At 32.0% G+C, this 15,307-nt stretch overlaps 1 protein-coding gene across 4 annotated transcripts in view; it reads right to left on the reverse strand.

Annotated features, from left to right (window-relative positions):
- LOC108904088 (oxysterol-binding protein 1) overlaps positions 1-15,307 on the reverse strand; it is a 47,215-nt gene that overhangs the window by 27,983 nt on the left and 3,925 nt on the right. For 2 of the 4 annotated variants that reach the window (XM_018706499.1, XM_018706498.1), the window contains exon 2: positions 11,855-11,917. The exons of the other annotated variants lie outside the window; for them this stretch is intronic. In XM_018706499.1, the coding sequence (XP_018562015.1) occupies positions 11,855-11,917 (63 nt within the window). The remainder of the gene's footprint in view (positions 1-11,854; positions 11,918-15,307) is intronic. 4 annotated transcript variants of the gene reach the window in all.

Genomic DNA, 15,307 nt, shown 5'->3' on the forward strand with positions numbered 1-15,307 from the left:
CCGTTCGCAAATTTAAGAAAAGAAACTTCAGAGAATTCATTTTCGAAATAAGTTTATCACAATGTAATTTAAAGTTCAAGAATTCATCCAAATAAACACCTAGAAAACGTACACCGTCATGTGCATTAGTCACAATTTTATTATTTACTTTAATATGTAGATCTTCGATAATTCTTTGATAATTATGTATTCTTAAAATATCAGTCTTGTCCAAATTAAAAAACAAATCGATACTGTTAAAGTACTGTGAGACTCTGCCCACTGCCTCTGCGGTTCTACGACTCAATGCTTCTGAATCCCTTGACGATAAAACCATTGAAATGTCATCAGCATAGGCTGTATAGGCGCTATGTTTTGTGACACTTGATAGATTGTTGACATATAAAATGAATAAAACAGGTCCTATTATTGAGCCTTGAGGTACACCTACATCCGAATTTAAACAACAGGATTGCATAAAATCTATAAATTGTTTAGATTCGACCTTTAAAGACACATACTGTTGACGACCCCGAAGAAATGTTGATACCCAGTTAAGTGCAGTTCCTCTTATGCCATACTTTTCTAAAATAGATAGTAATAAATTATAATTTACACAGTCAAAGGCTCTGCTCAAATCAAAAAAAATAACTGCTGGACATTCGCCGGCTTCAACAAATTCAATGATTTGATTATAAAGAGATAACATTGCAGATGAAGTCGATCTATTCTCACAAAATCCATGTTGGTTCGTAGATAAAATTTTAAATTTATTAACAAATAATAAAAAGCGTTCTAAAAATGCATATTCAAATATTTTGGAGAACCCATACGGAACAGCAGCGAGTCTATAATTTTCCATTAAGGTCGGATAATTTTTTTTTAAATAAGGGAATAACTTTATTAGTTATTAAATTTGGAATACCAAGTTCAAAAGACTTGTTGACTAAATACGTCAGTGGCACTATAATAATATCAATAACCTGTTTTAAAATGAAGTCCGGAATCTCATCAGGCCCCTGAAGACTTTTTATTTTTCAATTTTCGGTTTAATAATAGGGATAGTTCCTTTGGTGTATAATGGTCAGATATATTGAGTGCTGATTAACAAAACCTAACTGCAATTGTGTATCAGTACTTAGTCTTATAGGAGTCTGGACAAAAAACTGATTAAAACTATTAGCTATTTCATATGGGTTATCATCCAATGTGCCATTTTCATCAATGCAAATATTAGAATGCTCTTTCTTTTTTTTTGTTAATTCCGATACCACATTCCAAGAGGCTCTCACCATGTTTTCGGAGTGTATTATTTTGGTTTGATAAAATTGTTTCTTTTTGTTACTTAATAAAGCAGTGTGATCTTTTTTAGCAATTTTGTAGGAGTTTTTAAAATCTGGATTAATATCCTTAAACAAGAATAAATTTTTTAGTGACTGACTTGAAGAAACAACGTCTTTATAAAAAAAAAACATAAAACACACCACAGAAATGAGACAACCCCCAAATCCAAAAGCCAAAGGCTTGTGCGGAAGGGGGCTACATTTGAAAAAACGCGGACAAACACCCATTATCCATCGACATTGCCAGTGCCGACACCGGGGATCGAACCCGGACCAGAGTAGGAAGCCTAGCCGAGAAATGCTTGCCACCGCACTCTCGACCGACTGCGCTATCGTGGCGAATAAGAACGAATAATTCTGTTAATAAAATTGTTATATACAAATTCGAATACTGGTCTTTATACAACAAATCTTCCCTACTATACAATTGGAACATAAAGTCTGTAACACATAATAATGTATAAGTAATAATTCATTATAACCTTTATTTCATAGGTACATAAGCACCTTTCAATTAAACTCTGTTTAATGAGTATGGAGATAAGTGATTTTTTTAAATAAAAGTTGTATTAAAGTTTTAATATGTGCTATACATATTATTCTACATAAACAGTTTAATAAGCCCATTTCTTTCAGTGTAATAACANTAGAAATAGTGAAAAGCCTCGTTGAAATCTGGTAAGGTTTCTAAATATGACCAATCATTATTCATTAAAGTACTTTTAAAATTGTGAATATTAGTATGACTGAAGTTTCTTTTCATAATGATCTTATCATTTACATATTCATCACAATCAAAATTTACATCTATTAAAACTGTACGGTGATCAGATAATACATTATCAACAACACAACAAATAACATCAGTTTTACATACATTTGTAAATACCTGGTCAATTATAGTACAGGTGGTTGAAGTTACCCTAGTAGGCCAATTAACAATATGAGCAAGACCAAAGCATGATAAAAGATCACACAGTTTTACAAAATTAAGACATATATTTATCAAAATTAAAATCACCACATAAAAAAAATTGATATTCGGTTTATACAAATAATCAAATACATTTCCTAATGTACTTAAGAAGACATCGACATCTCCAGAAGGAGAGCGATAACAATTTAAGATTATATTTGAAGAGCTATTTGTTTTATAAGACAAAGCACAAATTTCGATATCTTTCTCTACACAAAAATCACATAGATCTATGCTTTTTATATTTGTGGTATATTTTGACCATATACTAACACCACCACATTTTAAATTAGGTCGGCAATAAAAACTTATTAAATTAAAGTTACTTATATTTAAAAGTTGTAGTAATTCAGGTTTAATACCTGTTTCGTTCAAACATAAGAACTCAAGACTCTTAAACACATTTATATCTATCTCAATTAAATTAACTTTGTCAAAGTTCAATGCGTTAACATTTAGTAATAAAATCTTGGGACTGAATACTAAGTCTAATCTAATCTCATAGACAATATTCCGGGAAACAACTACTCCAGGGGTTACCTGCTCCAATCAGCAATGATTTAGATAATTATTTATTACTAGCTATTTTATTACTAGATACTGCTTGTATCGGGTATTCCAAAATTCAGGCAAGATTTCAACTTTACGCCATGTGTGCCAACGAATCAGGTTTATTAAAAATGGAGCGCTACACGAAAGAACAACGCGTTTTCAATGTTGAGCAATAATTTAAAAATTAAAGTTTGGCAGTTACAGTTCGAAATTTTCGTACAAAATATGGTCGGAATAGTGAGTTAACTTCATCAACTGTGAAGAGATTAATTGAAAAATTCAGGGAGACTGGATCAATTAGTGATCTAAAACACTCTGGCCATCCTACAATAAGTCGCTCAACACAACACATCGAAGCAATCCGTGAGAGTGTTGCTGAGAGTCCAGGAACATCAATTCGGTAGCGTGGTCAAGAATTGGACATTTTGAGAAGCTCTCTACAGCGTATTGTCACGAAAGATTTGCATCTTCATGCTTACAAATGATTAGATGTTGATTTTTCGAACAAAATAATCTACAGCGATGAGACTCATTTTCATCTTCGTTAATCGACAAAATTGTTCCATTTGAGATTCAGAAAATCCACGAGTGATTGTTGAGAAACGAACGTGTCACTGTTTGATGGGAATACGTCTGGTACAGGGGTATTAGGTTTGAACTAAAAAAATTGTTCGTATATATACCATACCACAGCCCCGGATCTAGGGAGGGGGCAAGCCGGGGCCTATGCCTCGGGCGGCAAGTTCAGAGGGCGGCCAAATTCACACTTTACAGACGAATGGACAACTCATCATTTACTGAACAAAAAACTCGGAAGAGTAAAATTGTAATTTCAATTCACAAATGCTATAATATATTTGATTTTTATTTTTATTATACATATTTTTATTTTAAATCCTATCCTGTGCTGTGTATAAAATATATATCCTACACGTTCATGTCTATATATTTGTAAATAAATAGGCTTAACACAGAAAGAACAGCGATGGATGCATTATTTCCGGAAGGCCTATGTAGGCTATGTCCAAATGTCAATCAATTAGTGGACATCTGATAGCTGAAATTATATAGATGATAAAGGTAAAAATAAATATAAGTGGGCGGGGGCGGCATTTTTCAGTTTTTGCCCCGCCTAAAAAAATTGAAGATCCGGGGCTGATATATACCTAAATAAATTAGTAGCAGGTTTAGGATTTGCAATTTTAAGGTAGTTAAAGTTATTCAAATATACGCATTTTAGGGCCTAATGACTACTTGATCTTCATTTGTTTTTTTTTTACTTACTGTCAGTATTACACAAATGACACTGTACAGCTAAGAATGAAATTTACCAAATTGAATTTAGATAATGTTCCCCACAAAATTATTAACACTTCAAAATATGATAAGAAAACTAATATTAGCTTTAATGTGTTTTATCTATAAAAACATAAGAAACGATGAACAAAATGTGTAACAAAATATTATTCTCATATTTTCTTATGCGTGAAATGAGCATCTATTCTATACAATGGACTAGGTTCATTTATTTGGAATATCCTATATACCACAAAAAAAATATAAACATTCGTTATACAGGGTGTTTCAGGAGGAGATGTACATACTTCAGTTCATTATTTTACGTTCAATTTCAAGTAAAAAATTTCCTATGAACTTAGGTCTAGAAATGCTTCGTTTAGAATATTCAGGATGTCAAATTAAAAAAAATTAATTACATTTTCTTTAATAACTCGACTACTTTGAGTTAAATTCATGAAATTTTGTATGCGGAGGTTTCTTGGGACGGGAAATTCAAATTTTATGGACGATTGGCTGTATATCTTAGAGGGCGCCACAAGCGACCATTACGATCCTTTTAATTCGTTTCAACTTTTTTGTGCCACGGTGTATGTCATTTCGGAATAGAAAAATATTTTCCCCTATCTTTTCTGCTTAAGAAATGTACACCTTATTGAAGTCTCTAGGAGCAGCCGTTTCCGTTAAAAACTCATCTAAAGATTATGATGCATGTAAATTATTTATTAGAGTGCTAATTATGTATCAACTTCGTCAGTAAAAAGCATCATTGGAACTAGTTGATTAGCGTTGATCTATTCACAAAATTTTTGTAAGAATTGCAAAAATAAAGTCTCTAAACAAAATGTACAAAACCTGACAACAATAACTTTCGATTCACTCTAATACATAATTTGCATGCATCATCATTAGATGAGTTTTTTAACCGAAACTTCAATAAGGTGTACATTTCTTAAGTAGGAAAGACAAGGGAAAATGTTTTTCTATTCCGAAATGACATACACCGTGGCACAAAAAAGTTGAAGCGATTTACAAGGATCGGAATGGTCGCTTGTGGCGCCCTCTGGGAGATACAGCCAATCGTCCATAAAATTTGAATTTCCCGTCCCAAGAAACCTCCGCATACAAAATTTCATGAATTTAACTCAAAGTAATCGAGAGTTATTAAAGAAAATGTAATTAATTTTTCTAAATTTGACATCCTGTATATCCTAAACGAAGCGTTTCCAGACATGAAGTATACTGAAGTATGCACATCTCCTCCTGAAACACCTTGTATATTGGAATCATCAAGTTATAATTTTATAGCTTCTGTTAACATACTTAGGCAAAGAAATAACCTCTGGATATTTCTCAATGCATAAAAAAAGGTATATTTAGAGGAGAACGTCGAACAAATTGGAATACATTAACCGGTTTACGACCTGCCACACAAATACTATTCTAAAATTACACGCGTCCAGGTAAAACAAAGTGGTATGTGTATTCTACAGTTCCTATGGTAATTCGCCTTTTGGTAAAGACAAGGCATTTGCGTAACTTCGTCGAAATATTTAACTATTTTAAAATAAATTGTGGTTGCTTATAAGAAAATTTTATTCAAATGAGTGTAATATACAGGGTGTCCCGTTTACAAAGTATCCACGATGTGGTAACTTCTACAAAGATAGCGCTGAGTATGCATTGAAAAATCGTTTTTCTACCGCTGTTTAACAACGGAAATTGAAGTCCCGTTTCATCTAACAAAGTACTACAATATTCATATAGATGTCGCTACAGGAAATACGTTTATAGTAAAAATAGTACGATAATTTCATTCTTTCAAATTCCGGCAAAATACACCTAAAAAAAACGAGAAAATGCCAGGTGCACGCACACGTGCACGATAATGAGTTGTCCGGCCTATACGTCCATCCCACTCTCTTGCTATCTCATAATTGCATATGAAAAGAGAAGGGTAATAAAATAATAAAAACTCCAATTTGCGGCCGCCGGTTTTTTGTTCTGAAAATATTTCTATTTTCTATCTTCTACATATTATTATGTACATATTTACAAAAAAGGAGGATGGCAAGTGGTTGTACAAATTTATAATATTTGCAGCCAACTAAAAGTTTTATTTCATATTATTTTCTACATTTTAGTACTTATATGGATTCGGACCAGAGTAGGTGCGAATGTAATTATTTCTTGTATGGATCTTTGAGCTGTTATCTTTTATTGTTGCGTTGTGGCTGCGAAATATTTTATTTGTGGAGTTTACTATTTTTTATATGAAGGAAAAAACATTAACAGAGTAAGTATTACAATTTGCTAGGCATAGTTGTACTTAGTACTAAATTCAAGTAAATAATAGATATTAAAATAAATATGTAGGTATTGTATTTGATTATTTGAAAATAAAAATTACATATGCGACAATGGACTTTCCGCTTACTTAGCCGTAATATAAATATGACATATTGTCGTTGCAATGCACATACAGGCTGTTCCAATAGTGTGACAAAGTTTATAATTATTTTCAGTTATAGTTGTATAGGGCAAAATCTTCAGGCCAAAAACAAGATTTTCTGAACGTTTAATTCGGTCTGAAAATAATGAATAATGGAAATAATAATAAAATGTGAATCCGAGCAAGTAACTTTTTTCGTATCACTACTACAGGCAGTTATACTAAACTTTATCGCACTATTGTGGCACCCTATATATGACTAGATATATCATTATGGTAAATCAAAAGCATAATAGGTAAAAATGTATAATTATCTATGTTTATAACAAATATTATCTGGTAAAATTCTTTTCTTACTTTCAGATACGGAACCGGAAGAAGTCTATATGTTATTTCGTAATATACCTATAGTGGTGAAAACAACCCACTCTATGTAGAACAAATTAAGAAATATGAAGAATTATGGAAAAAATCAATGGCAACAAATTTGGAACAATTTTATAAAAATTGTATACTACCAGAAATAATATACAAAAATATTCCACAGGGAAAAAGATGTATGGATCCAGAATATATTATAGAAACTCAAATTAATAAAAAGAAATAATTTTATTTTATGAATTTTTAAATTTTTTCCTGTTCTACTGTACCTATTCTATTTATTTCTTTATTACTTTCATTTATTTACATATTTATTAAACTACACTGTTCCACAGAATTTCTGTTTATATTGGAGGTATTAAAGTACCTATAAGACAACTATTTTTTCAATTGAAGTGAACTGAATTACCTATTTCTCATAAAAAAAATTTAGACTCAAATCGTCCTTTTGTACATAATTCTTTACACATTTTTTGGACAAAATAAGTATATCGTACATATTTTTTATATTTTCTCATTATTATGTATATTCACAATTAAAATTCTATTTATATTAATATGCAAATTTTTTTTATCAAGAATTACTTAATATTAATTATTAAAAATATAATATTTTCCATTTCTGTTTATACCAAAGTAAGCCGCTTTATTCACAAATCGTAATTATAACGTAACTTTCCGTTATGAACAACTTTTCTTATTAACATTTTTTTTATATTATCAAAAACAAAAGCAGTTTATTCTTCAACGTTATTAATTTTGTTAAATTTCTGATCACCCTGTATATATATTTATTACAGTTTTTCATGACAAACGTATTCAATTAAAAAGCAAAATATTTTTTGTCACGAATTACTTTTTCTAGTAGAATAGAAAATAAAAATGTTTTCCCTCTTATCCACTAACCGTAGATACTAATATAGGTATATTAATTATAAATTATGGTTTTAAATAAACTAAAAATTGTTTATATTTCATATTTTCTAAAATTATATAATAGTATGGACTTGCACTGTTACTTATATACTTTTATACAAAAATATATCTAAAATGATCATGACATTCTTTAAATATTTACGTATCAATTAACAGAAACCATGACTACCAATTCAGAATCAGGTTATACCAAATTAACCACATACAACAGCTGTTCGTTAAAAATAACCCGAGTCCATTCATAAATAAATTTTTACTAGTGCGACATCTATTACAAATCAAGCGAATTAAAAGTCGGAGATAATGCTATTCATGAATGAATATTTTTTAATAATTTTATTCCAATATAACTTTTTAAATAATAAAGTGATGAACAAACTATGAAATAAAGTCTAATCAGTTTATTTATTTAAAGACAACTATATAAAAAATTGCATAATTCTATAATACTATGAAGAAATAATCGTTTCTTTGTAAAAGTCCAAAAAACCTTCATATTTAGAAATTAATTTCTCACGAATTATTTACCTATCCCAATTAATTTTTGCTTTACTGTCTTCATTTATACTTTGCCAAATGTGATATGAAATTTTACTACTTTCTTCCATTGCTTTAAAAAGATATATTGGAATAAAAAAAAGGGCTGTTTTCTACCATTTTTCGGTATAATTTAGACAACCAGAGATGCATCAGTTTCCATCCCCGGCGAACGTACCGATAAAAAAAAACAAACAGTAGCGCGTTCGTGCACAGCGTTTCGTGATGTGGGCGGGGCAGATAAATCCCGCATAAACGTAGTTCTTAATTTAATCATTTTCCAATTTTGCTGCTTTATGATATAGAAGGTAAATTATGACAAACGAGCTTTTGAAATTCAAATGTTATGTACGCGTATTTTTAGCAATTTTTAAAATTTATCCGCTGTACTTCTTTACTCTTGTGTTGCTAAAATATTTGAAAGAGACAAAATGACATATACAAGGTGCGTTCCAAAGTACACAAGACTTTTTTTTTAAAAGTTTTTTGTCCAACTTAATTCTGCGTGATATTTTGACCGAATACGATGCACCAAACGCTTCAAAATGTCAGGATATTATTGTGCATTAATAGTTTGGCCCGGTGGAGCAAACTCTTTGGTACTGACAATGCCCTTGGAATTGAAAAACCAAATCAACATTGTCTTCCCTTTTGACTTCTCCAAACGATATTTTGGGTTTTGGCTCGTCTGGCGCCTTCCACCGCCATAGACCTAGTAGACCTATAGTAGGATCAGATTCGATGCAAAGTAATAAATCATTGCCTGTCAAGGGAACCAATGCAGTACGCTTTTAAATGTTTTAGAAATTGAATAATTTCTTTATACATTATGAAGTGACGAATGGATCAGTTCACGTATGGCACCCTTGTTCCTACAAAAATTCCTTTATTCTCATAAACTATTTATTTTAAATGTAATTTATTGTAAATCCAATTTGTTTTTTAAATTCCACATATGTACTACATTTTACCTCTGTGCGCGCCACTGTTGTTTACTTGTTTTTTGGGAGGCGCTCTCTGTTTTACGATCAAGCTCGCCAGCAGGTTAGTATTTGACGTATAACCGACCACTTCGTACACTCGTTGCACCTGGGTGACTACAGCTACTACCAGAACACAGTGCGTATGCAGCGGTATTTCAGATTTTATATTCAATTTCATTTTAAATTTGAAATAGTTCATCTTACGCCTCCTAAAAATGATGACACGATTTTCCTTTGATAAAAGACCGACAACTTTTTGCTCTACTTTGCATCGAATATGATCCTAGAACTATGGACTGGCCCTAGAAAGAGAGGTCAATCGGGCTGATGTGTGCAAGGCAGATGAAGCTGGTGCAGGCAAATACCGGTAAAACAAATAATGGTACCGGTACAAGAAACCATAAACAAACCTTAAGAGTAAAAATCATATAAAAGATTTCTTAAATTTTTATTTAGTGTAAGTGAAATATTTGTGAAAATTAAATATGGTGCAATCGTGTTCAGCGATCAATTGCGTAAAGAGACGTTTAAGTGGAGAAAAAATTAAATTTCATAGGTAGGAAAGAGGTTATGATGGTACTAATATTATACTTTTCACATCTTTATGAAAATAATGTCCAAGTAGAGTTGTCTCTGATGATAACTTATTAGATTATATTATTTTCCCAGCCTCAAAATAAGATGTCATGTTAACGTCAAAATTTTGCCTCAGATAGAAATAGTAACTACAATTCAGATATTCACCAATATTCAGCCGCGAAAAAAAGCCTTAAGTAAATAAACAATTTCAACTGAATTGTGTTTATAATATCCTTCAGTAAAATGTTTAAATAATGCTGAAAGAAAAAGCATCGATATAGTTATACATAGTTTAAAATGCAACTACGTCGGAAGAGCTTGCAGTAATTTTAACTGATCGAGCTTACGATATGAGAAAAATAAATGTAGAAATACATAAAAAGGCATTATAAAAACTATTTGGAATATGACAGCGAAAACAATTCAAGTATTATACTGGAATTAGTCGTACAAATACGTATTGTTAAAAGAAGAGAATTTAATTCAGTTCGAGTTAATACAAAGAATATTGACAAAATTATCAATAAATATATATGTATTTTAGCAATTTTGTTACTTGGTTTTTTCAAAATTTTTAACAACTATACTTTCACAAAGTGTAGCCGCCACACATAAATGTAGTTAAAACCATTTTAACTTCAAATGGGAATAAGACCCAACAGAAAAAGGGGTAAGGAATCGAGTATAGCTAGCTGACTGGTTGAATTAATTGTAGGGCGCTACAGTCGAAGTTCTGTGAACGAAGCATTAGCCCGAATTAGCTCTATCTTCTCTCGCGCACGTTGGAGAATGAGCCCGCGGGCAAACGTGGCACAAACATAGCCGCACTGGGTGATTTGACCATAAATTCAGATGTCAACAAATGGCCTAGCAGTGCAGTGCAGCAATGCGGAATTTGGTGTCATTCAGGTAATTTTAATTTATTATATGCATCTTCTATTAATCATTCATATTACAATAATTGCGAAAGGGAGAAATAAGGGGGATATTTTGTTTACTAATATTATTACAACATGGCATTTTGGAGAGACCTTTTGAAACGGAACAAAACGATATACTATAGGTAATAAAATTGTTTGAGGACATAAATAATTAAAATCAAATGAACATACATATAATAGAAATTTTCTACATATTATGTACAAATTATTATAATTTTTTACCTTTCGCAGAAAATTTTTTTAGGGACGCCTATGAAACTCATTAAATTTTATTGCTAGGCGTTTTTATACACGTTCAACTGACTTCGGAAATACTATACCACCCATGAACTTTACCATGGGATCAACAATCATCACCATAAACTTGGTTCATCAATTGAAACGTTTAAATAGGCATCACACTGTACACGATATTTTCTAGATAAGCTACCGAGTAATATGGTACGCAATTAAAGCAAATCCAAGGTCGACTTCGTTTGTACCTTACCATTAAATGTAAAAAACATCGGAATCGGTAATTAACCGAATTACTATTTACTATTCCGGTAAACAGAGCCGGCCTTATTCACCGGAAAGGTCGCCTATTTGTATTTCATATATCGGCAACCTAATTACTTTAATTTAAGTTTTAAACCTTAAAAGTTAAAAAAACTTCAACTGATTAAAAATCAGGTGACTGCGCATCCCACATATCTGTGACGTTTGCCTCAGTACGTGACGTCATGCGCCGTGTTTTGTTTAGTCAAGGCAACCTCTGTTAAACCAACACCTCATACAAAAAAACGGGTTAGAAGACCAGTTCGTTAAAAACAAACAACGGGATTCCGACACACCACAAAAACTGCCAAACCCTAACCTATAATGTTGTGCAGGGCCAACTTCCCCCCAAAGATACTCACCCCTGCCTGAATCTCCTACGTCTCCGAATTGTCAGTGTGGGCACACCTCCGTTGTTTTCGGCCCTGCACAACAATATAAACTTTTAATTTACATAAACTGTCTCTGTGTGGGTGGTATGTGAGGATGAAAAATTGCACCAAAATAGCTACATTAGTTCCTACTGCTAAGTATGAAGGACATGCACAGCCTATTTGGATGAGAGAATGTACTTTGGAAGTGGCAAACTATAAAAATAAAAAAAAACGTTTAATGTATATTTTTAAATTATAAATACTCTGTTACACATACATAAATATTTATAAATTGGTACCTCATAGTCATTGTTTACACATTTCCCATCAAAATTAACGATAAAATGGGCCCCAATTCTAGGTCTGTTTCTCAGTTAAGATGCAGAGACAGTCATTTTCGTTGAAATTTTAGTTTTCAGGATATACAGGCTGTTTTACGTTATTAGAATATTTCAGAGACTACTTCGATTTGAGTTGTGAAAATTTGGGGCTTGAGGTTTTCGGGGGCGTTATATTTAAATGTCATAATACCATTCTTGTAGCAATTCCGGATATACCGGAAGTTGTCATCTACTTGCTTATTTTAAATAGAGCACCCTATATACATATTATTGCATTATTGACAAAATAAATTAAAAATAAGTCAAAAATGTTAAAGCTCCTTGTACTTAACTCTAACCTTTTTCGAGATAATCGACATTTTATTTTTGACAGAGCAAGCGTTTCGAAAATTCCTTATATTTTCCTTGTTCTGGAAACTTGCACTTACTTTTAGGAATACACAAAGAACATAAGATGCACCACCGTCCAATATCAAAATCACCTGAAGAACATTATACCAAGTGAACCATTCTTTACGTTACATTTTGAAAACTTAAAACCGACAAAACTTTTTAAATTCAAATGGAACACCCTATATTTTTTTGCACCATATTATAAAAAGTCAAATTCTCATTTCACTGATTTGTAGGGTTACAGTCTCGATTTTCTCAGATATTTGCGGATAGGATAAAGGCAAGTTTAGTTAAATCCGCTTATTATGATCGCAAGAAACTGTAGTAGCTCCATGTACACGCAATATCGGGGCATCCTGTATATATCAGAAAAATGTGGTTCCAAAAAAAAGTTCTAAAAAAAAATAAAACAATAGTTTGGTTTATATCTTCCGAACACAACAATTTATTGATTTTTTATATATTTCTTTGATATCGTAACAAAATTTCCCAAAACTGTACCATTTTTTTAGACAGAATTGTACAAATAGATCACGGGGTTGAATATCATGTTTGTGAATTATCCTAAAGGTAACAAAGTAAAGGAAAAAAAATGTTCAGAAAATATAGGACTACAATTCAATTCAAGTAGACATCGTTATTTCGGCTGGTGCACCCTTATTTTCTGTTGCATCCTGTATACGCTGAATCTTATCTGAATCGTAACTGAAAAAAATCAACTATGAAATTGGGTTTTATTTTTACTGGTACAATAATTTTGAAGCGAAGAGCGAAGTGTGTATAAAATTATTTCAAGGGCGCGTTAAAAATACACTATAAAAAGATAATACGATGTTCAAAAAGTTGTACTTTAGACAAAGTCGAAATTCGTGTAGTTTTCCCAAGGCATGAGCAATAAAGGTGTACTCACTCGTTTTGCTATCAGGTATACGACACAATAGACAGGCCATGCCACAATAGAAAGAAGGTGACCTATTTGTATTTTTCGTATCACTTAAGTGTCCCAAAATTTACCAAAAACTAGTCGATACACTGGTAAAGTTAATACATTGCCGTTTGTAAATCAACTATTATTTAAGATAACTTTTAAAGCCTACCTTGAAAGGAACATTTGTTATTATATCCTTAACTGGAAGGAAATGAGGCAATTACATATTTTCAAATCCGATCACGGGGTATATAGAAAGAACGCATTTTGAAATAGGAAATCGCTATTTCAAACAACCGTTTAAAAGTTCCAGCAAATTGCTTCCAGTGCGTGATCAGCAAGGCAACACACATGTCTACAAAGACTCTTATTAAATATATTAAAGTAAATTGGCTGCTATTAGTTTTATTCTCAAAACATATGAATTTCTAATTCACCTTAAAAGGTATTCAGCTAATCCCAATCAAGTTTCGATTGATTTTAATTAGCTTTTAAAGTGAAGTATAATTACAAAAACAAATTTTAAAAACGTTTAGTTCAAAATAATATGAATTTCTGTTATTGCAAAACCAAACATTGCATAAAGTTTAAGAAATTAAGCTGAACCTAAACGATTGTCCTTTGTCTGGCTGTAAGGATTACACTGTCCTGAGATCGACGTTAGTTTAGTTCTAGGGATGAATGTCTACCGAGGGCAATATAATTCAATAAGGCCTGTGGTGCAGACTAGATTTTATTTTTCATGAAAACAGGTTTTTTTCTAAAGAAAAATAATTTTAAATCATTTATTTAGTAATTGTTAAATACTTTGACATTTATTGATTATAGTCCACTGTGTGCCGGTTATTTTATAAAATGGCTACACCAAAAACATTAGAGATAATGCAACTAAAGCTATAGAAAATTAAGTCAAGTTCTTCATTATACTGCAATATTTATTCAATGGAAATTGACATACCTTAGAGAGATAAACCATAATGTTAGCTTACTGCAGGCGATATGCAGGGTTAGTCAAAAGTATGGAAACCCCCACAAATCGAAGCCGAAAAGCAATTTTGGGATAAAAGGTGAGGGCAAAAGTCTCAGTATTTTTCACTCCGCATCAAGGTCATATCAAGATCAAGTCTGTTTTTTTAAATGGCGACCATCCTTTTCAACCTCGGAAATGCATAGAGCAGAAAATTCTGCATCCAAATGTGACATTGACCGTGACCTCAAGGTCAATGGTCAAGGTGAGTTCAAGGTCAAATGTTGATTTTTGCTGTAATTTTTTATTTTTAACTACGAAATCAGAGGGAGTGATAGACTTTGAGTAGATACGCGATGGTACTCCTTAGTGGCCTTGATCTTGATATCACTAAAAAATTGTGAGTCCCTTTTATTCCATCGTCGAAAATAAAAAATGACAACTGGAATAATCACCTCTACCTGCCCTTGACCATTGACCTTAAGGTCACGTTTAAGATCATAATAACATGTAGGATTCTACGCTCTCTTATTTCTATCGGCGAAATAACGGGTCGCTACTCCAAAAACCGATATGATCGTGACATGTTCATTCGACCTGGATCTCAAGATCAAGGTCACTAGGGAGTATCATCAGGTATCTACTCAAAGACTGTCACTCCCTCTGATTCAGTAGTTAAAAATAAAAAATTACAGTAAAAATGAACATTTGGCCTTGAACTGACCTTGAGGTAACGGTCAATGTCTTATTCGGATGCAGAATTTTCTGCTCTTTCCTTTTCCAGGGTCGAAAAGAGGGGTCACCATTTTAAA

Source organism: Anoplophora glabripennis, unplaced genomic scaffold (genome assembly GCF_000390285.2).
Source record: "Anoplophora glabripennis isolate ALB-LARVAE unplaced genomic scaffold, Agla_2.0 scaffold7, whole genome shotgun sequence".
NCBI classification, from domain to species: Eukaryota; Metazoa; Arthropoda; class Insecta; order Coleoptera; family Cerambycidae; genus Anoplophora; species Anoplophora glabripennis.